General features: G+C 39.3%; 1 protein-coding gene across 3 annotated transcripts; it reads left to right on the top strand.

Moving 5' to 3' along the window:
• The first annotated feature begins 272 nt into the window (after nt 1–272).
• Nucleotides 273–10,113, top strand: LOC126380906 (uncharacterized). Of its 3 annotated transcripts, XM_050030484.1 has the most exons (3): nt 273–426; nt 520–732; nt 9,426–9,506. In XM_050030484.1, exons 1-3 carry the CDS (start codon nt 279–281, stop codon nt 9,440–9,442), a joined length of 378 nt encoding a protein of 125 aa, XP_049886441.1. In that variant the 5' UTR covers nt 273–278; the 3' UTR covers nt 9,443–9,506. The 3 variants fall into 3 exon arrangements, 2 of the variants coding, with proteins under 2 accessions (XP_049886441.1, XP_049886440.1); XR_007568579.1 differs by lacking the exons at nt 273–426; nt 520–732 and adding an exon at nt 4,427–4,669 and having other exon boundaries at nt 9,426–10,113; XM_050030483.1 differs by lacking the exons at nt 273–426; nt 520–732 and adding an exon at nt 4,427–5,457 and having other exon boundaries at nt 9,426–9,482.
• The last annotated feature ends 580 nt before the right edge of the window (nt 10,114–10,693 follow it).

Raw genomic sequence — 10,693 nt, 5'->3', positions numbered from 1 at the left:
GCATTCGAGGTCGAGGAGCTGGTGCCGCGACCAGAGGAAGGCCTGCACAACTGCCCTCCCTGGCAAGCGAGCACAGTAGCAGGAAGGCTGCTCGCAACCCGTTTAATTCCTTCCCCAACCTCCCACTCCCCCGACCCTAAGAACACTTTTAATCTTCCCGACCCATCCTTTCCCTTTCGGACCCTTCACCCCTCCTATTCCTTCTCACCCTATATATACTTATATAATAAGATATATATTATACACTATATATATAAAAAACCATTCCCAAATATAATATGTTCAAAGTCATTCAAGTAAACCTTCACCACTCAAAGGCGGCTACCGCCGCCCTAAACCAGCACCTGCAACAGGTGGGTATGGACATGGCTTTGATCCAAGAACCGTGGATCAACAAGAACATGGTCATGGGGCTCAATACCTCAGGTAAGTTACTATATGTTGGAGGCGTAAGGCCTAGAGCTTGCATAGTCTTCAAGAAAAATGTTAATTTCTTACCTATACCTTATCTGTGCACAGATGATTTAGTAGCTGCCTACGTCGCTCTCCCAAGACTAAATGGAGCCAGGCTGGTTGTCTGCTCGGCTTACCTACCAGGAGAGACGCCAAACCCATCGATGCAGCTGGCTGCCCTCGTAGAGTATTGCGAAGACCAGAAGGTACCACTCCTCATTGGGTGTGACAGTAACGCGCACCATACTGGGTGGGGGAGTACCAATACCAATCCACGAGGTGAGGAACTATTCTCATTTATTATGTCCAATAACCTTGAAATAATAAATTCGGGCTGTGTTCCTACTTTTGTAACAAGGGCCCGACAAGAGGTACTGGACATTACACTTTGTTCAGAAAGGTTCGCCAACCATATAAAGGGATGGCACGTATCGGATGAGGCATCGCTTTCTGACCACAGGTATGTAAGGTTTGATATCACTTTAACCTTGGAGAAAACAGCAGAAGCGTACCGCGACCCGAAGACAACAGACTGGGAAGGCTTCAGAGCCTCCCTACGGCAGGAGCTGAGCAGGCCTTATGGGCAGATCAGATCCCCGGAGCAGATCGAGTCAGCGGTGGGGACAGTAAGGGAAGGACTCCTAAGGGCCTACCAGGACAACTGCCCTCTAAAAACAACTTTCACGAACAGGAAAGTACCATGGTGGAACAATAAACTAAGTGGCCTACGATCAGAAGCCAGGGTTCTTTTTAATAGGGCCAAGAGTAACAAGGACTGGGACTCTTACGCAAAGGCCCTAACTGGCTTCAACAAAGAACTGAGGAGGGTAAAGAGGAGATCTTGGAGAAAATTCTGCGAGGAAATAAAAGGTACCCCTCACATAGCAAGACTCCACAAAATAGTATCCAAAGCCCCTCCATCCCATCTAGGTTTCTTGAGAAAACCTGATGGGATCTTTACCGGGTCCGCGGAAGAAACACTCAAACTACTAGCGCAGGTACACTTCCCCGGGTCCTCCCCGACAAACCATCTAGGATGCACTCCAGGGACTAGGCCCCCCAAAACCAGGAGACCACGCACTGAGGACTGGAGGAGAGCATCGTTGGTAATTAGACCTCAGCAGGTAGAGTGGGCGATCGACAGCTTCAAGCCCTACAAATCCAGCGGGGTCGATGATATTTTCCCTGCTCTACTGCAGCAAGGTAAGAACATCATCTTGGGAGCTGTGGTCAAAATCTTCAGAGCGAGTCTTGCCTGGGGATATCTGCCCAGCTTATGGCGACAGGTAAAGGTGATCTACATTCCCAAAGGAGGGGATAAGGACCCATCACAACCAAAGTCATATAGACCAATAAGTCTTACCTCCTTCTTACTGAAGACAATAGAAAAGGTAATTAATATACACATTAGGGACACATTCATAAAACTAAATCCCCTACATGTAAGGCAACATGCATACCAAAAAGGTAAATCAACCGAGTCGGCACTTATGGAACTGACTGATCGTCTGGAAAAGGTAATCGAGGACAAGGAAATTGCCCTATGTGCCTTTCTGGATATTGAGGGCGCTTTTGATAACACCTCTACAGAGGTCATGATCCGGAGCATGGAAGCCCGCAACATTGACAGTACAACGGTAAACTGGGTAGAGTCAATGTTGACAACAAGGATAGTAAGAACGAAGCTCATGGACACAACCCTCGACCTGAAGGTTGCTCAGGGCTGCCCCCAGGGCGGAGTCCTGTCACCCTTACTTTGGTCCTTGGTAGTTGATAGTCTACTTAGCGAGCTAAGTTCCGCGAAATATCATACTCAAGGGTACGCGGATGACTTGGTGGTTACTGTAGTAGGTAAGTGCCCTTACACAATCTCAAGTCTCATGCAATCAGCATTCAAAAGAATTGAACGGTGGTGCTTAGAGTTCAAACTATCAGTTAACGCGAGCAAAACCGTAGTCGTTCCTTTCACAAACATGAGAAAGCTCGACAAACTCAGACCTCCTTACCTTTTCGGAAAACAAGTAGGCTTCTCTAGCGAGGTTAAATATTTGGGATTGACCTTCGATCAAAGGCTTACATGGTCACAACACATAGGTAGTATCACAAGAAAAGCCAAATCTGCAATAGGCACCTGCAGGCGCCTAGCTGGTTCAAGATGGGGCCTTAAACCTAAGGCCATGCTTTGGCTCTACACTGCTGTGGTGAGGCCTATGCTCGCGTACGGCTGTGCAGCATGGTTCAAAAAATTAAGCAAAATTAAAAATTTTGAAAAAAACCCACGACGGTAAAGTTTCATCGAAAAAGAGTAAAATAACTCAAAACCCCCGACTTAACCCAATTATTATGTAACGAAATATTATATTAGACTTAAAAATACTTTCTAAAAAAGAGTTGATATCTCGAGACATCGGTAATAGATATACTTAAGTACCTAAACAATGAATATGGATGTTTACAGTTTTTTCCTAACGTGTCTGTTTCTCGAAGATATCCTTAAATGTAGCGATAATAATTTTACCATAATACATAACCGAGGAATATCCGTCGGGGGCTGCCATTAACCCAGCTAAAGTTTTTCTAGTGACGTGAATACAATTATTGAAGAATTGTAGATGTTTAACGACGATTTAAAATACACTTATGAGTATGATTAAATTTTTGTTGAAATTTTATATAGAAAAGGCAGCCCCCGACGGATATTCCTCGGTTATGTATTATGGTAAAATTATTATCGCTACATTTAAGGATATCTTCGAGAAACAGACACGTTAGGAAAAAACTGTAAACATCCATATTCATTGTTTAGGTACTTAAGTATATCTATTACCGATGTCTCGAGATATCAACTCTTTTTTAGAAAGTATTTTTAAGTCTAATATAATATTTCGTTACATAATAATTGGGTTAAGTCGGGGGTTTTGAGTTATTTTACTCTTTTTCGATGAAACTTTACCGTCGTGGGTTTTTTTCAAAATTTTTAATTTTGCTTAATGTAACGATGCGCTGAGCGTAAACAGCTGACAGATCCCGTTATCGTTCGATTGCTACTTGCTTACGTAATTCTTTCTACTTATCGCATCTGGGCCTATTGTATTCGCACGCCGCGGTCATTATCAATTTGCATTGCATTTATTTCCGTAATATTTTATTTGCTTAACTTAATCATGAGTGAAGAACGTATTAAGGAGTTAAAAAAATTGCGTGGCAGTGTGAAAGGACGGCTTACTAATTTCTGCAACTTTTTAGAGCCTTTGCTTTCTAGTGGAAAATTATCAGACATTCAGATCACAGAATTAGAAATACGATTGACAAAATTACCTGCTATAGAGAGTGAATTTGATAAATTACAGACAGAATTCGAGGCATTGTCCGAGGTGATCGAGTGTTACAATAATGATAATTTAAAAGTATTTCAAATTATATTCAATTAAATTTACTGTTAAAATGTGATTTTACTGAATAGAATTATTCAGTTTACAATAATATAGTAAAATAGCACGTCACATGTTCTCTGTGGCGGAAGTTGTTTATCGCCCAGGTAAGCGCCATGCCCTGTGACAAATACAATAACTTAAACGTATTTAAAAATCATATTTAATCAAATTAATTATTAAAATGATATTATATTTAATTTTTATTCGATTAATACTATTAAAGTAAAATAACACCCTACACGTGGATGTTGTTTGTCGCCTATAAAACGCACCATGTCGGCGCCGCGCGCCCAGTTGACTGCAGGCGCTCGTAGAGGACACTTGGCAAAAAAGATAAGTATTTTATGGTGATTGAATTTGTTATGTCAAAATATAGTAGTTTTATTTAATAAATTTATAAACATTAATTACTTTATTCAAAGCGTTTAAGGTATTTTTATTAGTGTGAAATTATTAGCGTAATAATAATTGTAGTAACGTTGTAATAAATTATCAATTTATCATACACCTTAAAATAAGGATAATAAATATAATGTTAACTCAATGGAATATAGTCGTTTCCTTTATTTACCAGGTACCTAAACTAGTTTATTAAAATATAATCTTTATCAATTTCAGAAGTGGGATACCTAAGATTACCGCGATGAAGACTAAACGTCGACGAGAGAGGTCAGATAGTCCTGCAGAGCCAACGCGTAAAAGATGGCGACCATGGAGGCCTCACGATTCAGGATCAGATTCCGGTTCTGGTGACACTGACGAAAACGACAGTATACATCCTGGTAAGCCCGTTCCTGTTATTGTAGAAAGTGTTACGGCTAAGGCGGACATCATACCACTTTTTGATCCCGAAGCCGACATATTTGCAGTTCAATGGATAAATAAAATTGAACAGTTGGGCGCAATACATAATTGGACAGATAATATGAAATCGTATTTTATGCAGTCTAGACTAGCGGGCATGGCTAGGATTTGGCATTCATCTCTACCATCCTACGAATTATCTTGGCAAGAATGGAAATCAGAATTATTGACAGCCTTCCCCAAAAACATCGATTTTGTAGAGTCTCTCCGAGAAATGCTGTCCAGGAGGAAACTGGCCTCTGAGAGTATGACCCAATATTTTTACAACAAGAATGCTATGTTGACAAAACTTGAAATTTTGGGTGATAAGGCAGTCGCATGTTTAATTGATGGCTTACCAGTCCACATGCGAGCGCCAGCAAGAGCCGGTAACTTCAGGACACCAAGCGAACTATATGCTAAATTCTTAACCGTTATGGAAGAAGTAAAGCCGAAATTGCTACCTCCAAGTCGTCCAGTGTTTCCAAAAGCAGATGAACGAGCTGAAACGAGAGATAGTAGAAAACTTGTCTGTTTTTTGTGCCAAGAATCAGGTCATACTGTACGCAGGTGTCCTAGAAACAACAGGCCACCGTGTACACATTGTAAGAAGCTAGGTCATTCACCAGAGCGGTGTTGGTTTAATCCCAGCAATACCACGAACTCCACTTCGTCAGCGCTAACATCTGCAGTGCCCAGGAAGGAAGCGGTCAATCTGTTATCAGAGGTAAACGACATATATTTCCGCAATATTACTATAAATGATATTCCTGTTCGAGCTTACTTTGATTCTGGTGCTAAAATCAATGTGATCAATCAGAATATTGCGACAAAGTTAAACATTCCTATCGAGCCATGTGATCTGTACGTAGGGGGTTTTGGAGGCACACCAATTCCGTCTAGAGGCTATGTAGAAGGAACCGTTGATATCAATGGAATGAAATTTGATACTAAGCTGGTAATAACAGATTGGTACATGTCAGCTATGGACGTGATAATAGGTCAACCGATAATCAATGAACCAAGTCTTGAATTTGTTGTTAGCGGGAATAAAATGATGATTCGCAAAAAACATGAGGGAAATCTAGACACAGACCTTCTCAACATGGATGTTATAACCGAAAATAGTTTTAAAGCAATAGTTAAATGCAAAAAGGACGTTGTTATACCACCAGGTCATGTCATGATGATTGATGTGTCATGCAATACTTTGACGGGTGACTCAGTTTATGTAGAATCTTGTAGACGGTGTTATGGTACAACCGATTATGCCATACCTGCAAGTTTGATAGAAGGAGGTAACAACAGCTTATTACAGATAACAAACGCGTCCAGGAATCCACTTTCATTCTCACAAGGAGAATTGTTGGCGCGAGGATTAAAATGTTTCGAAGATAATCATTTTTTTTCAGGCGAACACACACCCATGGGAAGTCAGAGTCAGATAATGAGCATAGATTTTGGGAAGGTACGATGTGGCGTAGATGACCCCTTATTAAAAAAAAGGCTTCATGAATTGTTATCCGAATATTCTGATTGTTTTTCATCCGACACCACTGAATTGGGATGTACGGACAAAATAAGCATGTATATAGATCTAAACACTGATAAACCCGTATGTTATAGACCTTACAGATTGTCCCTGCCTGAGAAAGCCGTAGTAAGGGAAAAAGTAGACGAGCTGTTAAATAATGGAATAATCCGAGAAGCGACTTCTGCGTATGCCAGCCCAATAATTTTAGTGCGCAAGAAAGGAGGTGATTACAGATTGTGCGTGGATTACCGAAAATTGAACAGTCAGACTGTGAAGGATAAATATCCCTTGCCAGTAATTGAAGATCAGGTAGAAAAACTGTCAGGTAAGAAGTTTTTTACTAGTCTTGATTTGTCACAAGGATTTTATCAGATCCCTATGCATGAGGACTCTATTTCAAAAACTGGATTCGTAACACCAGAGGGCCATTATGAGTTTTTGCGGATGCCCTTTGGGCTGGCTAATTCACCATGTGTATTTCAACGACTCATGGATAAAATATTGGGGGCCCTCAGATTTAACGAAGTTTTACCGTATATAGACGACTTATTGATTCCTACCACCACGGCTGAGGAAGGCCTATTAACACTTCAAAAAGTATTGAATATAATTAGAGACGCAAATCTGACCTTAAATTTAGTTAAATGCACATTTTTGCAATCGTCGCTAGAATATCTCGGTTACGAGATTAGTGAACATGGCATAAGACCAGGACAGAAGAAAATTGAGGCAGTGACAAGATACAAAGAACCAACCAATGTGCATGAACTGCGCATGTTTCTGGGCTTAGCGAGCTACTTTAGAAAGTTTGTAAACAACTACGCTCTCTTGACTCATGACCTGTACCGTCTATTAAAGAAAAATTGCTCCTGGGAATGGAAGGAAGCCCAACAGATTGCTTTTGATAATTTGAAACACATTTTAACCGAGAGGCCAGTTTTAGCGCTGTACAATCCAAATGCTATAACTGAAGTCCATACAGATGCTTCAAGTAAAGGGATAGCAGGAATACTTCTACAAAAGGTGAATAATACACTGAAACCAGTAGCATACTACAGCCGTAAGACCTCTAAAGAAGAAGCTTTATACCATTCATTTGAATTAGAAACTTTGGCAGTTGTTGAGTCATTGAGGAGATTCCGAATATATTTAGCTGGAATACAGTTTCGAGTGGTCACGGACTGCGTTGCGGTACGGCAGACCTTCGAAAAGAAGGATCTTTTACCGAGGGTGGCTCGTTGGTGGTTAAGTATCCAAGAATACAACATGGACATTATACACAAACCTGGGAGCTCTCATAAGCACGTAGACGCATTGAGCAGGTCAGCAGTGAACGCCAGTGATGTATTGATTCTAGACTTATTAGATTGGGCGGTCTGTTTACAAGGCCAAGATGATGGCATTTGCTGCATTAAACAGAAACTGGAAAACCACATACAAGATCCAGACATTGCTAACAATTACGTGCTTGAAGACAGCAGATTATACCGAAAGATAAGTAATGATCAGTTAAGATTGGTTATACCTAAAGCCGCAAGATGGAATATTCTTCGTAAATACCACGATGATATTGGACATCCAGGCCTCAAGCGTTGTGATACCATCATAAAAGAGAATTGTTGGTTTCCACGGATGACAAGATTTATCAGAAAATACGTCAATGCTTGTATTGATTGTATATATAAGAGAGGGCAATATGGAAAACCTGAGGGCCGTCTTCACCCGATCGAGAAAGTTGCTGAACCTCTTCACACCCTTCACATAGATCACTTAGGACCATTCTGTAAGAGCAGTACTGGTAATTCTTACCTATTTGTTGTCGTGGACTCTTACACAAAATTTATGTGGGCCAAACCAACAAAAACAACTAAGTCTTTAGAGGCCGAACAAAAACTAGAAGACATTTTCGCATATTTTGGATATCCGAAACGTCTCATATCAGACAGTGGGGCGGCATTTACCAGCAAGCGGTTTAAACAGTTCTGCCTTGATCATCAAATAAAGCACGTAACCAATGCTGTAGCGTCGCCGCGATCGAATGGACAAGTGGAGCGATTCAACCGGACTGTTTTAGAAGCAATAAACAAAAGTACTACTGACGAGAGAAATTGGGACAAATGTCTTAATAAAATTGTTTGGGGGATTAACAACACTGTAAATTCTTCAACAGGTTTCCCAGCTTATAGAATGATGTTCCACTCTCAGCGAACAAGATTTCAGGGTATGTCTACAAATCAATATGATGATGAAGCAACTACATCCCAGATCAGAGCAAAAGCTACACAAAATATGGAAAGAGTGGCTGCATCCATGAAAAAAAGGTTTGATCAAAGGAGGAAGAAACCTACTGTATACAAAGTTGGGGATTTAGTACTATGGAAAAGTGCACAAGATAAAAACAAGGATTCCGTGAGAAAATTAAAAGAAAAATATAGTGGGCCTTACAAAATTAAAAAGGTATTGGGAAATGACAGATATATCCTAGTTTCTATAAAGGGGTTAAAGGGTTACAAGAAATATCAGGCTACAGTTGCTTCAGACGCATTAAGGAGATTCAATAATCAGGATGACAATGACAGTGACACTACAACTCATGAATCCAATGTCGATAGCACGGAAGAGCTCATAGATTTACTAGAGGGATAAAATTGAAAGAAATTGGTAAATATTAGCAGTACGTTGATTTTGTTGTTTCATGTTCATTAAGGAAATTATAATAAAATTAGGTATACGGGCCGTCAGTAAAGACGATGAGAAAAATCGTGAGTTTAATAAGGTTCAATCACATATTATAAAAGGTGACTTAATATCACGTTCCAAGTTTCATTGGACCGTCAACCCAGACGATGAGAAAAAGGGACAAGTTTTATTGGGCCGTCAGTCCAGACGATGAGAAAAAGGACTAGTTTTATTGGGCCGTCAGTCCAGACGATGAGAAAAAGGACTAGTTCTATTGGGCCGTCAGTCCAGACGATGAGAAAAAGGACATCAACAAATACCACAATAACATTTAATGTTAATTTTATTTAATTCAATTTTTGTGTTATGTTTACTTACAGAATTTAGTACTTCTCAGAAACAAAATTTCGTGACAACAACAAAAAATATATATATATATAAAATTGCTTACCGACTCTAATATATAACTATGTGATTTACAGGTAGCGAAGCCACGTGAGACGGGAGACATCAACAGAAACTAACAACACCGAAATCGGACTAAGCTGAAATGTAACTTATAAGCCTGGTAATTAAAATATATTTGATTGTATCATATAATTAATTTATAAAAATATATATATATATATGTATATACATAAATCAATTCTATGTAATAAATAATTAATTTGCGTGGAAGCAAATTGTGTCAGGATGGACGAATTGTTACAATAATGATAATTTAAAAGTATTTCAAATTATATTCAATTAAATTTACTGTTAAAATGTGATTTTACTGAATAGAATTATTCAGTTTACAATAATATAGTAAAATAGCACGTCACATGTTCTCTGTGGCGGAAGTTGTTTATCGCCCAGGTAAGCGCCATGCCCTGTGACAAATACAATAACTTAAACGTATTTAAAAATCATATTTAATCAAATTAATTATTAAAATGATATTATATTTAATTTTTATTCGATTAATACTATTAAAGTAAAATAACACCCTACACGTGGATGTTGTTTGTCGCCTATAAAACGCACCATGTCGGCGCCGCGCGCCCAGTTGACTGCAGGCGCTCGTAGAGGACACTTGGCAAAAAAGATAAGTATTTTATGGTGATTGAATTTGTTATGTCAAAATATAGTAGTTTTATTTAATAAATTTATAAACATTAATTACTTTATTCAAAGCGTTTAAGGTATTTTTATTAGTGTGAAATTATTAGCGTAATAATAATTGTAGTAACGTTGTAATAAATTATCAATTTATCATACACCTTAAAATAAGGATAATAAATATAATGTTAACTCAATGGAATATAGTCGTTTCCTTTATTTACCAGGTACCTAAACTAGTTTATTAAAATATAATCTTTATCACGAGGGAGAGGAACATAAAATATTTGAAGAGCGCGTGACATTTGAAAACAAGTGCTACAGTATGATGGCCCAAGCCACGCAGCTGATCAACTCCGTGCGGAAGGTCCGTGACGTCCGAGACCCCCTCCCGGCCGACCTCTCCGACGCCGCCTCCACATCCAGCTCGAGTGCTGCTCGCCAGGATTTCGTGAGACTACCTAAAATAGACTTACCTCATTTCGATGGCAACTTTCAGCACTGGCTTGAATTCAGAGATACGTATCTTTCCTTAATACACAATAACAAAAGTATTAGTGATATTAATAAATTTCACTATCTTCGTGCCGCTCTAAAGGGCAGTGCATCTTTACTTATTCAGAGCAAAGAATTCAGATCAGACAATTAT

Source organism: Pectinophora gossypiella, unplaced genomic scaffold (genome assembly GCF_024362695.1).
Source record: "Pectinophora gossypiella unplaced genomic scaffold, ilPecGoss1.1 Pgos_31, whole genome shotgun sequence".
Lineage (NCBI taxonomy): Eukaryota > Metazoa > Arthropoda > Insecta > Lepidoptera > Gelechiidae > Pectinophora > Pectinophora gossypiella.
This window is presented reverse-complemented; position numbering and strand designations above follow the sequence as displayed.